The 20864-nt window shown below is 38.0% G+C and overlaps 1 protein-coding gene across 1 annotated transcript; it reads left to right on the top strand.

Moving 5' to 3' along the window:
• The first annotated feature begins 1725 nt into the window (after positions 1–1725).
• etaa1b (ETAA1 activator of ATR kinase b) lies at positions 1726–10790 on the top strand. Its single transcript, XM_051125494.1, has 6 exons — positions 1726–2051; positions 2347–2475; positions 2881–2939; positions 3030–3136; positions 6887–8286; positions 10043–10790. The coding sequence occupies exons 1-6, from the start codon at positions 1886–1888 to the stop codon at positions 10165–10167; spliced, it is 1986 nt and encodes a 661-aa protein (XP_050981451.1). The 5' UTR covers positions 1726–1885; the 3' UTR covers positions 10168–10790.
• The last annotated feature ends 10074 nt before the right edge of the window (positions 10791–20864 follow it).

Below are 20864 nucleotides of genomic sequence, written 5' to 3'. Positions count from 1 at the left end.
TTAAACATGGATCGGAATCCGCACAATCAGGTATTTCATGTCAAGGAGCCTCATTCATAAAAATGTTGTGAAGAAACGTCTTACATTTGTCTTGGGTTCATTTCTTAAAAGTGCATACATGTGATTCTGAGAAACGAACATACACACAAAAAAGGCATGATGTCTCTCTTTTTGATGATGTCCGAATTCTTTACTTAAGAATGTTGAGTGGCAAGAATTGCTTAGATTTCTTACTAACTGCAGTACTCTGACACCTGCATAAAACCTGACGTGGCACTAAGCACTTTTCCACATCAGTTGGAATTTGGAAATTACAAATCTGAATGTTGGAGTGGATTTTAGCGTATGTTCAATCTAAGATCAAATCTGTACATAAACACGTTTTATAATTAGTCCCCTGATGTAAAATGTATGTGAATATATGTTTTAGCAACTGATAACAAGATTTCGCAACAAGATTTCAGGGCCTCATTTATAAAACGTGCATACGCACAGATTTGATCTGAAAGTGTGTGTATGCTAAAATCCACCCACTGTTCAGTGAACAGTTCTTCACATGTTTTTTACATCAGGGGACTGCTTATAAAACATGCGTATGCACAGATTTGGTCTTAGATTGTGCATATGCTCAAATCCACGCCAACATTCAAGTTTGTTGAATTATAACATGTGGTTTCACCCTCTTGACCAAAAGAAAGCTACTATTACCAATGGACAACTGGAAACGAATAATTAGAAAGGAGCTCCAAACTGGTTTATTACATTGGAAACCTAGAACCAGTTCCTTTACCAAGTCTCATTGTAGTCTCATTCCAAAAAAAAAAAAAAAAAAAAGAAAGTTAAATAATTGAGCCAATTATTGTGTTTTTGTTGTTGTTGTTTTGGTTTTTTTTATTATTAAAATATATGAAGAGTTTAGATGCAAAAGCCTCTAAATTCATCTGACATATCTGGCTACTTTGTATAGGTTTCTATGTAAGTACTGGTACTTTTGATTGGGCTGAGGCTGGAATTTAGCGAGTTTGAAGTAAAAGTATTTGATGGACGTATAATATGTGTCAGGAGCATTCACTCAGTATCATAGTCTCATTTTTGACCGAGATGGCTTTTAACTGGTTTTGCATCTGAACTCTTCATATATATCATTTTAATAATTAAAAAAAAAAAAAAAAAAAAAAACGTACAATAATTGGCTCAATTATTTTATTTTATTATTTTTAATTATTTTATTTATTTATTTATTTTTTTTTGAATGAGACTATACCATTCACACTGTTATCTCTCTCTCTCTCTCTCTCTCTCTCTCTCTCTCTCTATAATTTTTAATATTTTTTTTTTTTTTTTTTTTTTTGAATGAGACTACACCATTCACACTGTTATATATATAATATTCTACATTAAAAATAGAAACATGGATAAAAACATGCTGTATATTACCAATTAATGTTTCTTCAGTGCAGTCATTGTAAAAATTTTCACTTGTTTCAGCTATATGATGGATTTTCATTATTTATTTATTTTAGTCTCAGTTTTATTATTTTAATGGCTTTTCATAATCACTTGTGATTTTTTTGTTTGTTTGTTTTTTTTAAGTTATATATACATTTGTATTGAATACCTCTCCACTATTCATATCAACCTGCTGTGGTTAAAAAGCTGCAATGAGAATACAAAGTCTCAAGAGATGTCGCGAGATCACAAGGACCAATCAGGAACGCGTCTTCATGTAAATGTACAAAAAACATGGCGGCGATGTAGCAGAGCACTCTTACCTGAGTAACCAGACATTTTCTGGATTTAAACCAAATATCGCAAAGGTTTTGTGACTAGTTCAAACAAGTTATGAATACTGGAGCGGTACTGTTTATATTAGTTAAAATAAGCCATGACCGACGAGAGGAACATCGGTGTACGCCATATATCAGATGCGAGAGAAAGTCGGAGCAAAACTTCCAAAGTTGCTCTGAAGAAAATGAAAACAAAGAGACGAACGATCGGACTCAAACAGTCACAGTCTCCGTCTTATCACACTTCATACAACTGTCGCAAAGGTAATACATTTTAAACACCGCAGAACGCGTGTTAACCGATTGCAGAACAGATGGATGGATGTTTTCTTTAGAAAATAGTGCTAAAATGCTGCCGTACTGTCATGGTGGCAGTGCCATTGCACTGAATGATTATCATATTTACGTATAATGTTATTTACATGACACTCCAAGGTACTTAAAAGAGTTCTACAGTGGAACATGTCCAGAGACCCATCGTACGTGTTATTAGTGTCGACGTGAAATGTTATTTCCCCTATACTAACCGTATTATTGTCATTATTATTTTAATTTTCAGATTTTACGACCCCAAAACGTCGACCAAGAGTCAGATTCAACAGTTGTTACAGTGGAGATTCGCCTAATGAGACTGAATCCCCCCAAGACATCATCTGGGACACCAACTCACCCACTGAAAACTTGAATGGCAAGTGTGGTCATAAAACTTAAAGTAGTCTATATTTATATCCTCTTAAACAATTGTACAGATTAGGATTTGTGGTTTGGTGGTGCAAGCAAAAATATTTTCCTTTTCTTTTATGGATTCCAACCAAAAATAAAAGATTATTCATAACTAATGATGAAGATAGGTTTCACGTTACATAACACTTAAGTTCTAAGCAGTAAAATTGCAAGTGTGTTTTTTATTTATTTATTAATTTTTTGATGTAAGACACTTCCATCTCTGTGTTTACAAAACTATAATACATTTATCATGGTATAAACAGTAGATATATTTGTAAACTGATTGTCATATTTTATTGTCTGTCATAGCACTTTTTTACAGTAAATGTAACTTTTGTGCATTGTATACATTTGTGACCATTCACAGGACAAGGAGATGTAAGAGTCATTGAGATATCAGAGATTGTCAGTAGGATTGCACCACAAGTAAGTATTATACTAAGTGAAATATAGATAATTAAACTGAAATTATGGGTGTCATGGTAAATGTAATGTAACTCTCGTTCTTTGTTTAAGGTTAAGAAGTCAAATGAAGGGGACTCAGTGCTCCAGTGGATTGGAGATGGTGCCATACCCTGTACTCCAGAGATCAGACAGCCCAGAGTCAGGAGGATCTCAGCACGGTATGTGTCCTCTATTCAATAACATGATGAATACTTGAAAGATGTAAAAATATTTTGGACTGTCATACATAAAATGACTGTAGCCTATTAGCTGACATATAACATTCGGGCACATATTATATTATAATTTGAACTTGCCTCTACTGTACAGTTGTAGCATAACAACCATTTCTCCATCATCTTTTTCCCCATTACACCACTGGATCTGTAGCCAAGTTTCCATCTAGTTTTTTTGCGAAATTTGCTGTCTCCAGCCTGTTTCCATCCAGCTGGCTTTTTATCAGTAAGATGGTGTGCGTGATGACATCATCCCTAAAAAATAAAACAAATTGTCGCAAAGTTTTGGTGCATCACAAAAAAAAAAAAAATATTGCCCTTTAGCTTAGTGCTGGGCGATATGGGCAAAAAAATTACCACAATTTTTTTTTTTTTTTTTTTCATATCAGTCGATATCGATAATTATCACGATGTCAAATCTTTATTTCTTTCAAGTTTAAAGTCAGATTTTTGCTCTAAAGCAAAAGTTATAGAAACCAGACGATTAATTTTCCTTAACAAAATAAATCTATCTAAATAGAAAAATTCATTTCTGCATGTTCTAATGAGTTATATAGTTTCAAATCAAGAAACAGGTTTGGGTTGTCTGATAATGATAATAATAATAATATAACTTTTTTTGTGTCTTAGAAATGCACATTTGATAGTAGCTTGAGGATGCAGAGGTAAATTTTTGTTTATTATCAATCAGTAACATTTGTAAAAATTGTAGCAACCTCAGTTTTATATGGTTAAATTTATTCTGACCCAGTTTTTATTTTTGTTTTTTATTTATTTATTATTTATTTTTTTAATTAAGCATTGGTCTCCTATAGTAGCAAGCATACATTTTAAATCATGATAAACACAGTTAAAACCACACATAATGGTACCTCAATACCATGGTAAAAATATAACTACATGGTTTTATAGGTTTTATATTTGTATGAAAAACGGTAGTCTAAAAATATTCAGTATAAATGCACACATGCTATAGCTTAATCATAAGTACATGCATACTATAATTATATACCATTACTCCTCTAATAAAATTCAGTGTGAATATCCTACATTGCTGCCACAATACCATGGTGCAGTGAGTGTTGCTACAGTAAATCCATGGTAAATGATGGTGATGTGTAGACTGAAGAGCCTTCTGACTGTCTTGTTGCACACAGCTTTAAATTAGTTTGAATCTCACAGCGCTGTTTAGTGCTCGTGACGGAGCCGTTCACATATCGCATCATTTGCACGCTCAAGTTTGTTATTTCAGATGTAGGCGCCAAGCAGCTGCGCTCATAACGGAAGCGGCGCGGTCGCGACAAGCTCGTTTTTTCCAGGCGCGTCCGCTCCGCTCCACTCTTCATATTGTTTTATTGGGGAAAATTATATCGCGATAATTATCGTTATCAAATTATCGACCAGCCCTACTTTAGCTGTTTCTATACATAATGTCACCTATTGCGCAAATTGCATTGGCTAGTAGGCCTGTTCTTTATTCATTTACAACAAAACTTTATTTTATAGGCTATTATTTAATTGTATAGGCCTTCATAATTTTTTTTATTAAATAATTTTTGTCATGAGGTTTTTTTGTTGTTTTTTTTAGTTTTTTTACTTTTTTACTTGTTTTTAAGACTATTTAGATGCTTAAGCATGCAAGCAGTTTTCATAAACAGATTGCATTATTATTATTTTTCTGATTACCTTTTTTTGTTGTTCTTTTTTTTTGTGTTTGTTTTTTTTGTTTTGTTTACTGTATTGGAAATAGGAATGTTCATTTCGGTTATTTATTTCTCCTAACCAACAACCGGCGGTTGTTAGGCCATTATTAACTGTTAACTGACAAAATAATGTTTAATTACAATTAAATAACGTGACTGTGACCCATTAAAAATACCTAAATTTGTTTTCCAGGGATTAAATTTATACACACAAAAAGAAGCATAAACAACAGAACGTGAGGATTCACGTCACGCACCTGCAGCACTTCTGTGAATGGAGAAAAACTTAATAAAGCTATAGACTATATAAAATAAATAAGTAGGCTTATATGCAAAATATATTTTTTCTAAATAATTCATAAATTAACAAAATGAAAGAAAAAAACTGCAACAAGTAGCAGCTTATATGCAGAATTTCATTTCATTTTTGTGATGCGCTCTTGGGAAAGCGTCATTTTGTTGGTTTCGTTTATTTTACAAAAGCACAATGTTTTGTTTTAGTTCTGAATGTACATAAATAAAAGAAATATTTAAAATAGTTTCAAATAATGTCTTATTCTTATATGACCAAAAAAAGGAGGAATGTTGTAAGTTGTTTTCACTTTTATAAGGGGGTGAGGGTCGCACAGTTAAGCATTACTAACTCGACAACGCAGCTTGTTGATTGTCATTATAAAATACAGTCAGCCAAACATATTAAAAACCATGCTACAACAAATCCTTTAAATTTAATGGTAGAATAGAACTGAGAATGAAACAAGAATGAAAATACAAGCTAACAAGCCAAAACAAATTAATGTAAAATGTTGTACTTTTTGTACAAAATGAATACATTTGAACTTGCAACGTACTAAAGGAACATCAAATTAAGATATGTATGTTTTGTCTTTTTCTTACCATTTATAAATTTTTTTTTAGATACAATTTAACAGTGTGAATATGATTGAATCCACTTTTGAACTACAGAGAAACGGTGCTTTAACTTAAGCAAACACCACAAACACAGAGACTGCCTATAGGCTAAGTCTGTCATGTGACACCACATTTATTTGCATTAAAGCCCCTTTTCTTGACAAAAAGTGTTTCCAAATAAATGCGACATTTGAAATATCGATATAGAATTTATGCGCTAAAGGTAAATGGAAAAAGATTGTGTCGACACATGAGAAATTTTATAAATACATCAGCTATATCACAAAAAATCCTTGGATTGGAACCTAGCTTGTGTTGCAGTCACTTTGAGGTATTGTAGCTTTCAGGATTTTGAGGCTTTTGAGAGAAAATGTAAAGCTAAAGCTCCTGGTTTTAGCACTGGCGCTGTTGTGGTATATTATACTGGTCATAACATCCATCTCTAGTATACTGAAATAAAAAATGGTGTGGAATTTACGTTAAAACAATATTCAAACTGAAATTGCTAGTAAATTTCACAAATAATTGAAGTTAAACGGCTAAACTAGTTTTGTTTTGTTTTTCTGTTTGTTTGTTTGTTTGTTTGTTTGTTTGTTTTTTTTGTAAAATGTTCCAATAATCTTCGTTTTATTCACAACTTTGAACTATGCAAGCATTTCAGTCAATGTCAAAGAAAACATTTTTGATAACATATATATATATGTACTATAAATGCATATGGCAAGTTTTTTAGAAATGCATATTTTGTATTCATATTAGTTTCATTTAAATTATTATTTAATTAATTGAAAATTAATGAACAATCACCCTCGCACACCTGTAAGTAATTGATAGGTACGTAGAAAAAAAAAACAAAAAAGGTCAAGCTTTTAAATTTATAGAAAATTAAAAGCATGCTCATCTTGGAAGAGGTGTGCTCAAATCAATGCATGTTCAATTGCTTTGTTAATGTGTTTTTAAACTAATAGATCCATGCAAGTGACAAGTTAGTAACCCATTTGTTTAGGCATACACACTGAAATCAGTGTCATAGATTTGTGATTTCCATATTTGTTATTTCCTCATCTCTTTTCATTAGGCAGAGCAATGTTGAGGACCTGATGAAACTTGCCAAGCAGTTTGACATCAATATGACTCGTCAGGACAAAGAGAAACAACAGGCGAGCACAGAAAAAAGAAATAAACTCAATAAGCCGCAAAGTGATGGTGCAGAAAGCTTAACATCCATCTCGGTCTCATCGGAACAACTGACCAGCTGCTCAACTCAGGCCCGCCAGGAAGAGGCGGAGCTTCAGGCGTTGTTTGATGGCCCCACTCAGCACGTAAGTGGGAGACTGAGCCCACCATCAGTAAACTGCACACCAGAAAGCAAAACCGAACCAGTAGCTCAAGAAGGACCAAAGTCGAATTCTTCAGCAATCAAGAACGTTCCTGTAGTTGCACCTAAAGCCATAAAGGAGGACTTTGATGATGACTGGGAAAACGATGACCTTCTGAAGGACTTGTTTGTGTTGGAAATGACTCAGAACCCAGTGCCTTTGAATGTAGCTCAGAAACCAAGCACTGCTCAGCCTGAGTCTTGCTCTAGCAAATGTAATTTTGTGGCTAAGGTTAATCCATCTGCATCTGTTGGCAGAAACGTGTGCTTAGAGACTCAACAGAGCACCAGCAAAAGCAGCACCTTTACCAAGACACTTCCTGAAGTTAAAACGTCTAATCAGAGCACTTTTAGGTCAAAGCCACCTGCTTCTGCCCAGAATCGTACTACTGACAAGCTGCTAAAGACTTCACCTGTGGACCAAGTGAAGCAGCAAACACAGTCATCCCAGGCTTCAAGTCAAGTTAAGGTTAATAGAATGACCAAAGATTGTGGAGTTTCAAGTCAGGCGGCTTCTGCTCAGTTTGATGGGGTTTCAAAGGAGGACATGAAGTCTCTGTTTGATTCCGACGGTCTGTGGAATGACAAAACGGATGATGATCTCCTTTTTCAGGCTTGCGATGACGTGGAGAAGTTAACGGCCAGTCAGGAACAGCAAAGACGTGACGAGGAGTCCAAGAAATTTGCACATGACAAATCAAGAAGTTTTGCATCTAAAGCACCTTCTTCTTCTGGCACTGTTTGTGCTCAAACTGTGGCCATCAACAATAGGGCCAAACCACAAGAACCCACAAAGTCCACACGCATCTTTGCCCGCTCAAATTCAGTACCGTGTGCAAGTGGCAATTCCGGATTTAAACAGAGCTACAGTGTGTTCCCTGCAACTAAAAGTTCCAGCTCTGCATTAGGAAGTCATAGTGCTCAGCATTATGGACATGCACAAGGGAAAAGTGCCTTAGGATCCAGGCCTGGTACTGTCAGAGCCACGGACACCTCGCAGACTGTTAGGCCACACAGCGCAACAGGAGGAAATGCTTCCAACTCCCACCACTACACCTTCAAAAGGCATCTGTCTGACTCCATGACGCTAACCAACAAAGGTAAGCTTTGTGCACTCTGGCACCTGCAGTACATTAGCTCTAAAATTGCATCATTGAATGCTCCTACAGGAGATGACTGCAATAAGCAAGTTTGTTTAACCTGTTAAAGGAATAGTTCAAACATGAATGAAAATTCTGTCATCATTTACTCACTCTCATGTTGTTCCAAACCTATATGACTTTCTTTCTTCCGTGGAACACAAGGGAATGTTTTTGGAAATATCCACAGTGCTCTTTTCAATTCAGTGGAAGCACACCATTTTTACTCCAAAAAGACATAAAAACCTTAAAATGATTGTAATTGTCATCCAATAATGCACTATATTCCAAGTATTTAGAAGCCATTTGTGTAATGAACAAACTCAAGCAGGGTTAATGTTGTCAACAAAATAACTGATGGAAATACTTTTTAATTTTTGTTAATGAGGGCCCTATAAATTTGATTTCTTATTTTATTCCAAATTTATTCATTTGTTTGTTTTTCAGTTGTTTTTTTGTGTTTTTATTAGTGTTTATGAAATATTTAAACATTATTATTATTATTATTATTTATTTTTTTATTTTTTTATTATTAAGTGTATTACATTTTTACGACCTTCTGAAATCTGTTTTATTCTTCCAAAATTTTGTTTTGTTTGTTTATTTATTTTCTGGATTCAGTTTTAATTATGTAATTGAATTTAATTAATTATAAATCTTTAACAAATTAAAGAAAATCACAGTAGTAGGACCCTATGAACTGTTTGCTGGTTTGTTTTTTTATTTGTTTGTTTGTTTATTTAGCTAGTTAGTTATTATTATTATTATTTTGTTTTGTTTTGTTTTTAATTTAAGTTTAACATTTAATACAGACTTCATAGTTATCTTCATATTTCTTCTTTTTGCACTAATATTCACAAACATTAGCACATTTCACACTTTGATTATGCGTACAGCCCTAATTTTCAATTCAGTGGAAGCACACCAGTCATCTTTTTACTCCAAAAAGACATAAAAAGCACCATAAAATGTTCATAACTGTCATTCAGTAGTCATGCACTATATTCAGATTTAATGCTGTTAATAAAATAACTGATGAAAATGCTTTATTTTATTATTTTATTATTATTATTATTATTATTATTATTATTATTATTATTATTATTATTATATTTTTTTTTTGGTTAATGAGGGCCATGTAAAATTTGATTTCTTATTTTGTTCCAAATGTATTTATTTGTTTGTTTAATTAATTTATTTATTTATTAAAAATAATATAATTAATTCATTGTTTAATTAATTTAAACTATGAAATATTTAAAAACATTTTTAATAAGTGTATTACATTTTTAGGACCTTATGAAATTCTGTTTATTTATTTATTTATTTATTTATTTATTTTTCGGATTCTCTTTTAATGGTGTAATTTAATTTAACTAATTTTTAAAACTTTAACAAATAAAACAAATCACAGTAGTAGGACCCATGAACTGTTTATTTTATATTTATTTTTATTTTATTTTATTTTATTTTACATGAATGAGACTGAATGAGCTACAGTCAAGGGAAATATTTTAAGTGTGAATCATTTTTGGTTTGTTTCTCTCACAAAACTATACTGTGGCTTATGAAGACATAAAATTTGAAGTAACACTTTAGTTTAGGAACTAATTAAACATTGAAACTAAGGGATTACAATTCATGCTTTAAAAAATTCACATCTCCCAGTTACATTGCACAGAACCATAACAAATCTTTTGTTTTTGTTGTTTTGCAGTTTTTATTCCATCCCATACGACAGCCAAATGTTCGGCCGCTGAGATTGAGAGGAAAAAACAGGAAGCGATTGCGAGGAGGAGATTACGGATGCAGGCTAGCCAAAAAAATGGAGCACCTACATAGAAAAACCACAGAGGAGCCTGTACTGTACTGAATGCCATGGATGTTTAGGGCTCTAAAGGACTAAATTATGTAATTATGACACTGTAACAGTTGCAATGAGGGCTGAGAAACGTTTATCCCGGAGATTTCACTCTAGTCCTCCAAACCCTTTACTAATTAAGCGTTTAACACTAATTTGTCTCTTTGAAGGAGATGTTACTTGAAGATTTCTCATGCTTTTCTGAATAATGTACTGCAGTGTTATATCAGTCTAACTGCCAAACTAAATGGCCGGAGTTTCAAAAAAAGCAATTTCTCGCACATTACGGTTCCGTTATTACAACCCAATGTTGTCAGTAAAATTAATGGCAGATGTCTGCAGTCTATTTTTTTTTTTCTTCAGCGTTTGATGAAGCATTTCTAACATATCATCCGAATTGTGAAAGAAAAGGCACAGACTTTGGATTATGTCTGCAATTACAAATGCCATTTGATTATAGTGTTTACTATAAAAAATACTTGAATTTTTGTAAATCAAGCAAAAGGTCCTGGAGATCTCCCTTTTTTTTATGTTGTCTTATGTTCTTTTTTCCTGTTTAAAACAATTATCACAGTATTAAAAGAAGCAAATAAAAAGAAGCAAACATGTGACATTGTATCTTGTTGCTTTCAGAAATCTCTATTAAAACATTTTGCACGTTTACCGACTGCAATCTTTGGGTCCCTGTCAGTGCCTAACAACGTAATGACATAATTACATCCAGAAATAGCAGTTCAGATGTCTAAACCTCATTCGCAACAAATTACCTTCTTAATGTGTAATGCTTTTGAATATAATCTCTTAAAAATGACATTTTCTAGGCTAATAATAAAATATCACCCTCCACACCTGGTTTATTGTATACATCACAATGTTAGTCATTGTGTGCCTCGGGGAATGCGGGCATATCATTGGGATCCGGCCCCTGGCCCGTCTCAGGTGTAAGTCCCGCAGGTGTGTGCGTGTTTGGACTCGGCCGGTCGAGACGTAGCACGGCGCGCATTGTAGCGTAAACCCCCTCGCCCCTCCTCTCCCGCACAATTACTGTAAATCAAATGCCACAGTAATTTGGCAAGACGATGAGGACTTTTTTATTACTGTGATTATGGTTATGATGATGACTACAATTTATTCCAAGCAGATGATGAAAACGCCGGGCCCTACAGGTGTTGAGTTCATACAATATAGAAGTTGGTGAAGGATTTTTCTGTAATGTGGCATTATCAAGCTGCTGTGGAACTGAGTAATGGGTGTTTCGGTATTTTTGCGTCAAAAATGGAGAGCAATTACTGATTATTGTGATGGATCCGTGCCATGCAGCGGGAGCGTACTCTGGTATCAAGCTGTAGTAATTACGTCAAATTACTGTGCCTTGGTGCCAGATGCAATTTGCATTTCAGCATACTTGTTGGTTTGGGCAGAAACAAGATAACGGCTCTCAGACTAACCAAGAAGGAAACTCTAACTGTAAATTAGAGTTTGGAGACTAAAGCCATCTTGAGCAGATGGTAATGTGGTGTCTTAAAGCTTAGTGTACAGTGGTGACATTGTGCTTTCCCAAGAGCTAACAACACCTAATCTTTATCACTCACCTGGCTTTTCAGAGGTGCCCGATGTTGTGTCATGGCCCCACTTACCAAAGTCAAACCAACCAGCGAGAGTCGACGAAAGGTGCTAATTTAAGCTCTGACAGAGTGTGTTATCTGTACGCTAACAGCATTAGGACGCAGTATGCGTGACATTCGCTGAGTGTGTGTTCTTTGAACTTCAACAGCCTGGGAAATTACAGGTCTTTAAAGGACAGTTCACCCAAAAATTTAGTTTCCCTCATTATTTATTCACTTTCATGTGATGCCAAACCCATATGACGTCGGTACTCAAAATGAAATGTTTTGAAGAATCTTCATTCAGGCCTTTTTCTCTAAAATTATAGTTTATACAATATAACTGTGTGCATTCTACATAATCTCTTTGCATGTAGTTTTCTATGAAGGTTCTCTACAGAGGAAACAGGTTCTTTAGTTATTAAAATGTTTTTCACATTAAGAAAAAAAAAAAAAAATGGTTATTTTAAAAAAATGTTCACTGAAAGCCAAAAATGGTATATGGGCCATTCTACAGAATTCTTCTCAAATCTTAGATGTTTACTAACGTCATTTTATTATCTGTTGAAACCCACAATAATATTTAAAATATCAGTCAGCTTAATATGTATAAAATCATCATTCAGTGGGTACTTTCAGTTGGGAGGTGGCTGTCCTGAACCCTAAACCCTAAATGTCAACTGCAAGTGATATTAAACTATTTTTTGCATTTTTTTCCACTGCTGATTTTTACAAAATATTTTTTTGGGGAAAAAAAAAAGAATAAATGTGAGATGTGTTCACTACCAAAGCATTACTGTCAAAAATATTTGTCAGAAATAACGTATACTGAATTATCAATTATCAGAAGATGTTATGATAGTGTTTGGTTCAGTGTATATTCAAATGAATGAATCATTAACTTCAAAATCAGTATGATACATTTTTGTCTTATACGAAGAAACATTGGAAATAAATACAAATACAAATCAAAATACAACAAAATATCATTGTTATTGATTTACCTCTGAAAACTTTTTAATAAAACGGTAACAAATATATTTACAAGGCAGATGTAAGGAAAATCTTAACAGGTCAATATAACCCTTCTTATTAAATTATATATTACTTTCAGTAGTGACAAATTACTTTCTGAAAGCACAATATGATAATTAACTGCACAATTATTAAAAATGTGCTCTTTTGATATTATACAATTTGCATACATATCAAATTTGTGGAAGATTTTTTTTTTTTTCTCTAGACGTTTCCAACTCACCAATTTTGTAGAATGGCCCATATGTGATGTATATGAAGTGGTACATGTGTGAACAATGTATGCTCAAAGTTTGTTGACAAATACACAGAAATCTGGGTTCAGGTAATATTTAGGCCTACATATACTATCAACACAATCTCACTGCACTTCATAACTATTTTACATTTTGGCAAACAGGTGGCTAATAGAGTGCCGCATCAACTTTTAATTTGCTGTAGCCATGTTTCTTTCTTCCCCTCATGTGTTCCATTAATCTATGTGTCATGCTTCCATTGGCTGATTTTGTTGTCACGTGAGTATCAGTTCTGTTTGTTCATTGGTTCCTGTTCATTAGTTCTGTCTCATCATTGGTTGCTTTTGTCATGTGTTCCCCTTGTCTAAAGCTGCGTTCACGCCATATGCCGTAATTCCGAGATGGCAGCACGTGACATTCTACTCTGACAAACATTCTAATCTGAATTGTGTGCTTCTATGGCAACACTATCAACGCCAAAGCCCTCACATGCTCTTGAACTCATAATAATTACATACCGTAAACTCTGAATGTTCTGAGAGTTACGACTTGGACCAGTGACAAATGTACCACCTGACCGCCGCCAGATACATTTGGGTGCTACTCAGGCTCTACGTCTGAGTCCGAGAACATGGAAAGCTATGAGTAAAATGTCACGTGTTGTCATCTCAGAATTACGTTGATTACGACGTGGCGTGAACGCAGCATAATTATTTTAGACCTCTTGCAGTGTTAGCTTTGCATTGATGTCATTTCCTGTACTGTTGATGGTGATTGTTATGGTTTCAAGTGTTGTCAAGTTATGGTTTAGTTTTGTTTGTTTTGCTCTCAATAAATGGAATAAAGCTGCACTTGGGTTCATCTACAATTCGGCTCCAGTGGGTTTTGTTACAAGACTTTACTATGGGTTTTTATTATGGGGTTTTTCAGTTTATGAGTAAAACAAGGTCTGTGGTAAATATAAACTTGACGATACTTGGGTGTTTACTCTAAAATGTACATCACACACACCCATACAAAAAAAACAAGGATTTTTAGCTTATTTAAAAAAAAAAAAAACATGTTTGTAATAAATAATTATATAAAAAATGTTTGGAGTCAGAGTGTGTGCCACTGTCATGATCTCAGCCTATGTTCTCCTGTCTTGCATTAAGGACTCTTTTTTTTTTAAATGTATTTTCCTATTGTTTCTGTCTGCTTCCTGTGACCTGTTCCTGTTTCCCTGTTTTCCCTGTAATTTCGAAATGACAACACATGACGTTATACTTGGAGCTGTTCACATCCTTAGACTGTCAATGCCTAAACAGCTAATGAATCTGAGGTGGTCAGGTGGTACAAGTTGTATGCTGCGTTCACGGCATATTGTAATTACCGTAATTGCAAGATGACAACACTTGACGTTCTACTCGGAGCTGTTCACAACCACAGACTTGGAATTATGCTTTTCTATGGCATAATTTAACACTATCAGTGCCTAAATAGAGCCTGCGTTGGTCAGGTGGTACAGCGGTCATGTGGTACAAGTCGTACCTCTCAGAAGAGCTCACAGTTCACAAGTTGTAATTACAAGTTCTACGAGGACGTGAACGCTTTTTACAAGTTGGAATCTCGTAATTACGGGAATTCCGATATGGCGTGAACGCACCTGTAGCTCTCAGAAAATTCCCAGTTCACAAGTTGTAATTACGAGTTCTACAAGGACGAAAATGCTTTTTACAAGTTGGTATCTTGTAATCAGAGATTTTCTTTCTATAGGGAGATGAGAGGGTCTGTATTAGTTACTATATGAGAAAGCGTAACGGCTAACTTGGATGACGTGTCCCTTAATAACCAATCACATTACAGCACTGACGTCACTGAATTTCAGTCAGAGTTGTGCAACACTCAATCGCCGTTTACGGATACCATAGGAATAAATGAGAAGTGCCATAAGCTGAGTCCCACTTGTTGCAAGAAGTCAGTGACTTCTCTTACAAAACAGCATTTTTTTTGTGGTAAACTCTAAAAATAGTTCAATCCAAAAGTATTGTTTAGTGTAAAACATTTGAAGATTAGCAGATAGGCTGTCGATTCATTAAATGATGAGCTGTTTCCTGTAAAAAGCTGTTTATTCAGCATAGTGAAGCTTCTCTTCCATTGACTCCTTTCCCACACACTGCCAGACCGGAAGCGTTAGCTTTAGCCGTTACGCTTTTTCGGCTAATGGTTGCAGGCTTGTCATCTAGTGGTTTTGTCGTAATCACGGTAATTACAACACTGTGTGAACGCACCTATTATTTCCCTTGTCACCATAGCCACCCTAGTTATTTACCAGGACAATTAATTATGTTCACCTGTCCCTTTGTAATCTCTGGTTGTCTTGGGTAAATAGACCAATTTTGAGTAGACGTCACAGTGACGTCACTGCAGCTGCGCACACATAGTGGTTGCAGAAAAACACTGGTAACAAGTGGGGGTAAATGGGTAAAATCCATGTAATAAGAGTAAAAAAAAAATGTTTTTGTGCCTTTTGATGTCAAAATCTGAATGCAAATTATTTTTATAGAATACGGTCGTCAAAGACGCCATTAGAAGCTAAACGCAGATGTTTTAACATACATACTATGGATAAAAACTGCTATGATTGCTCTACTTTAAAAGCATAAATTTGATGTAAACAATAGGTCTACATAATATTCACATATGCTGTTCATAGGGGACATATTGTATTAGCCCTACAGTTACAGCATAAATTATTTAAACCTATTACTATTAACATTTTTACATATAATCTATACTCTTTTTAAATCTAAGTATTTTGTACCGTGTCCGTGTCCCGAATGTTTACAAACAGATAATTGGTCTATAGACCCCAGCGTTTCATCTGTTCTTGGTCCGACGGTGTCTTAAATGGATGTATCATGTTTCTTGTCAGTTCTGTTGTTCTTGACCACGTCTGGATTTATTTTTAAGTTTGTTTGAATGAAAGTTTGTGACTGCACCTGAATCATTCTGAAGCAGGCGCATTAACACAGTTTACAGTGTACAACAAAATGTCCAAGAATTTGTTAGGTTTACACTGCAAAAAATGCTTTTCTTACTTAGATTTTTTGTCTTGTTTCCAGCCAAAATATGTGTTATGATCTGGTCGGTGAGCTGCGGACCGCTCACCACCAGACGTCGCTCTCGCGTTTTGTCACGCACGGACTGCCACACTACACCCCGGACTACACTTCCCATCAGCCACTGCTCTTACTATTTGCACCAATCACGGACTGTATAAATACCCCGGTCTTCCTGTCACTCCTGGCCGAGTATTGTTTTGCGTAGCATTCTTACAAAGCGTTTCCCCGAGTTTCCCTATGTCTAGTTTTCCTGTCGTTGTCTCGTTTTGATCTCTCGCCTGTTTGACCACTCTCTTGCCTAGCCCTCGTAAGGATAACGTTCGCCGCTGTATTGACCCTCGCCCGTTACGGATTACTCTTGTCTCTCCGTCTACACACCTGTCTGCCATTGATTGACCCTGCCTGCCTGACCATGCCTATGTCACATCCCTTCAATAAAAGTTTGCATTTGGATCCGCTCGTCTCTCGCCTCCCTCTCCTCGTTACAGAATACTCGGCCCCAAAAGGATCCAGCAGCTTTTCACCCAGACATTCATCAGGTATGGACACTAACAGGATTTTATTCGGACTTAAACAAGGACCACGTACACTTGAACAGCACATCATTGAATTTCTAGCCATTGCAAATCATTCTGACCTCCCAGATTGCATTCTCATTGAAATATTTTGTGATGGTTTAAATGAACTGTTAAAAGCGAGACTGAGACGCGAGGGTCCGCGTTCGTCTCTGGCCGTGTTTTTGGACTTTGCTCTTTTGTGTGAGGGCTCGTCGTTTACTGTGGGGGTCGCGGACGGAGAACGCGACAACGCGGTAACGGCGGCCGCGCACCCCGCTCACAGAATGGCGGCCGCGCCGGAGCGCGATGCCACAAACACGTTAGCCGCCTGGATCGCTCGTGAAATGGCGGCCGTGTCGAAGCGCGCTCGAGCAAGGGCGACAACAACGGTGCCCGTTCACACAATGGCGGTGACGGCGGAGCCCGCTCACAAGATGGCGGCGAAAACAGAGCTCCGTCACGTCACAGCTGCCATACCAGAGCCAAGTCACGCTGCAGCTGTGTTTCCTGAGTTCAGTCAAGTTGAGTCGGTGTTTCCTGAGTCAAGTCAAGTGTCTAAGGCAAGTCAAGTTAAAACTGTATTTCCTGTATCAAGTCAAGTCAGAACTGTTGTTACTATGTCAAGTCGAATTACAGCTGTCGCAAAGATGGCCGCCACGCCAGAGCCTGTCGCAAAGATGGCCGCCACGCCAGAGCCTGTCGCAAAGATGGCCGCCGTCTCCAAGCAACAGCACAAGATGGCCGCCGTCTCCAAGCAACAGCACAAGATGGCCGCCGTCTCCAAGCAACAGCACAAGATGGCCGCCGTCTCCAGACCACTCCACAATATGGCCGCCATCTGGACGCCACCTGTGGTTATGATGGTCCACGTGCTGGACACTCCTCTAGTGACGGTATGGGCAGCTAAAATGGCGCTCAATGCCACGGCGGCTACCCCAGAGTCAAGCCCAGTCACAGCGGTGCTCCACGAGTCAAGCCATGTTGTTCCTGAGTCAAGTCACGTCACAGCAGATCTTCACAAGCCAAGTGATGTTATCGCTGCTGCTCTTCCCTTAATGGCAGTGGCCATGTGGTGTGTGTGGGCTACACACTGTGCTCCAGAGCTCTCGTCTGATCACAAGCCTGCCCCAGAGCTCTCGTCTGATCACAAGCCTGCCCCAGAGCTCTCGTCTGATCACAAGCCTGCCCCAGAGCTCTCGTCTGATCACAAGCCTGCCCCAGAGCTCTCGTCTGATCACAAGCCTGCCCCAGAGCTCTCGTCTGATCACAAGCCTGCCCCAGAGCTCTTGTCTGACCAGAGCTCTCGTCTGATCACAAGCCTGCACCAGAGGCCTTCCCCGTCGGAGAAGCTGCGCCAATGCCTCCAGAGGTGTCGGTGCCTGCCGTAGAACCTCTTATGGAGGGGGCGTTAACCTCTAAACTCTCTGCTTCTCCCTTTTTCCTATTTGCATCCTCTGTCCCTGCTTTCCCCAGGTCCCAGACCATGACGCAGCCTCCTGCTCCGCCCCGGAGGGCCGCTCCGCCTCCTGCTCCGCCCCGGAGGGCCGCTGCTCCTCCTGCTCCACCCCGGAGGGCTGCTGCGCCTTCTCCCTCTATTCTGTCTGCCTCCTCTGTCCCTGCTCTCCCCAGGTCCCAGAGCGTGATGCGGATTCCTGTTCTGCCCCGCAGGGCTGCTGCGCCTCCTACTCCGCCCCAGAGGGCTGCTGTGCCTCCTGCTCCGCCTCCTGTTCTGCCTGGGAGGGCTGTTCCGCCTCCGGCACCGCCCTGGAGGGCTCTAGCGCCACCTGCTCTGCCTCCGGCTCCGCCCTGGAGGGCTCTACCGCCACCTGCTCTGCCTCCGGCTCCACCCTGGAGGGCTCTAGCGCCGCCTGTTCCGCCTCCGGCTCCGCCCTGGAGGGCTCCACCGGCTCCGCCCTGGAGGGTTCTTGCACTGCCTACTCCGCCTCCGGCTCCGCCCTGGAGGTCTCCTGCCCTGCCGGTCCTGCCTCAATCACCGGGGCCTCCGCAGGGATCTGGCCCTCCGGCCCTTGCTCTGTCTAACCCCCGCCCCACCGCTCCCTTGGACTGTGGTTTGTTTGGAGTGTCTGGAAGCCGCTCTTTGGGGGGGGGCTATGTTATGATCTGGTCGGTGAGCTGCGGACCGCTCACCACCAGACGTCGCTCTCGCGTTTTGTCACGCACGGACTGCCACACTACACCCCGGACTACACTTCCCATCAGCCACTGCTCTTACTATTTGCACCAATCACGGACTGTATAAATACCCCGGTCTTCCTGTCACTCCTGGCCGAGTATTGTTTTGCGTAGCATTCTTACAAAGCGTTTCCCCGAGTTTCCCTATGTCTAGTTTTCCTGTCGTTGTCTCGTTTTGATCTCTCGCCTGTTTGACCACTCTCTTGCCTAGCCCTCGTAAGGATAACGTTCGCCGCTGTATTGACCCTCGCCCGTTACGGATTACTCTTGTCTCTCCATCTACACACCTGTCTGCCATTGATTGACCCTGCCTGCCTGACCATGCCTATGTCACATCCCTTCAATAAAAGTTTGCATTTGGATCCGCTCGTCTCTCGCCTCCCTCTCCTCGTTACAATATGTAAAACTTCTTAAATAAAGAAGGATTTTCTAGACAAGCAAAAATTATTGTCTTGTTTTCAGAAAAAAAGACATCAAATTTAAGTGAGTTTTTGCTTAGAACAAGCAAAATAATCTGCCAATGGGGTAAGCAAAATGATCTTATTTCAAGCAGAAAACAAGATTCTTTTGCTTACCCCATTTATTTTATTTTATTTTATTTTATTACCCCATTGTAAAAACCTATAGAAAAATCTTGTGGGAACCCACATGGTGAATAAGTCTTTCGGTTTTTGAAAAGTCATGGACACACTCTGTTTACATGAATTTGTATGATCTTATTCGCATGTTTTTGCATGCATTCATCTGACAGGATGCTGACAGTTAGGCTTAGGAGTGAGATTAGGGGTGGAGCTTCATCCTTTTTTTTCGAAAAATTGCACATTTTTGTACAAATCATAACATGAATTAATATAAAATCGCCATCTCATAAAATAGTTATATTTTTCATGACATCGGTATACTACTGACACTGTAACAGTGCAAAGCTGGTTGAAAATCTGCAAATTTTTATTTTTAAAACATGTTTAATAGCCTGTAGCACAGGTGGCATAGACTTAATATATCTTGAAGCTATACAGGCAGATTCTTTACAATTTTCCTTTTGTGATCCACATCAAAAATAGGTTTGGAAGTACACGTGAGTATACGAAAAAAAATCAGAATTTTCATTTTTTGTGTGAACTATCCCTTTAAGCCCTTGTCATGCCATGATCATCATACCAAGTGAGCTTTTCTTTCTGGTATTGAGCATGTAAAGAAAACATGAGATAGTATCTAACAGTAGGCAATTTGATGGTTTTCCCATGCATTTTGCCATGCAAGAAACGGCTGTTGTTGTCATAGATTACGACACGAAGGTATGACTAATACACAAAACAGTGGAGCGGGGGCGCAGGGGGGCTGCAGTTGTCATCAAGCTAAATGAACTGTGAATATTTTCACAGTGCGTGTCATTAGCAGCTTAGATTTGTTTCAACAAGGCTTACCTGAGGGCTCCATTCATTGGCCCCCAGGTATGAACGGGCTAATGCACACTCTTAAGCAAAGCCTTCTCCCCTCCACAGGCATCTCCAAGCTGAAAGAAGCCTCATGTTTTCTCCATTATGAGAGCATTCCTGCGCAGACAGGTCGGTCAGTAGATTGCACATGGAATATGCTGAATCCACTCATTTGAAAAGAGCCATTATTATAGTATGTCTTTCAAAATATTTCTACGATATGACAAACCTGCCATTGGTGAACAGTTTTTGTTTCTTACATTTTGCATTGCTTTCCGAGTGTATTCGTTCTGAAAATGCATGTTCTTGAAGATGGGCTGCAAACCTTTTTTTTTTTATGCATGAGTTACTGCTTTATAACCTTTGGTTGCTAGTGTTGTAGTATACTTTAAAAAAGAGCACATATTACAGAAATTATATACCTTAAAATAATATACCTACATGTGAACTGAATGCAATGTTTTCATGCACTTAACTGCATGTTATTTACAGTTACATGAAAATGTATTC

The sequence above is a fragment of the Labeo rohita genome, chromosome 13 (genome assembly GCF_022985175.1).
Source record: "Labeo rohita strain BAU-BD-2019 chromosome 13, IGBB_LRoh.1.0, whole genome shotgun sequence".
NCBI classification, from domain to species: domain Eukaryota; kingdom Metazoa; phylum Chordata; class Actinopteri; order Cypriniformes; family Cyprinidae; genus Labeo; species Labeo rohita.
Note: the sequence above shows the minus strand (reverse complement) of the source record. Positions and strands in the feature narration are given on the sequence as shown.

What these genes read in the sequence shown, in the direction of transcription:
- etaa1b (XM_051125494.1), top strand. Translation starts at nt 1,886, where the DNA reads ATGACCGACGAGAGGAACATCGGTGTACGCCATATATCAGATGCGAGA. An exon ending in ACCCACTGAAAACTTGAATG is followed by an intron (nt 2,476 to 2,880) that starts GCAAGTGTGGTC and finishes GACCATTCACAG; the next exon opens with GACAAGGAGATGTAAGAGTC. An exon ending in TCAGTAGGATTGCACCACAA is followed by an intron (nt 2,940 to 3,029) that starts GTAAGTATTATA and finishes TCTTTGTTTAAG; the next exon opens with GTTAAGAAGTCAAATGAAGG.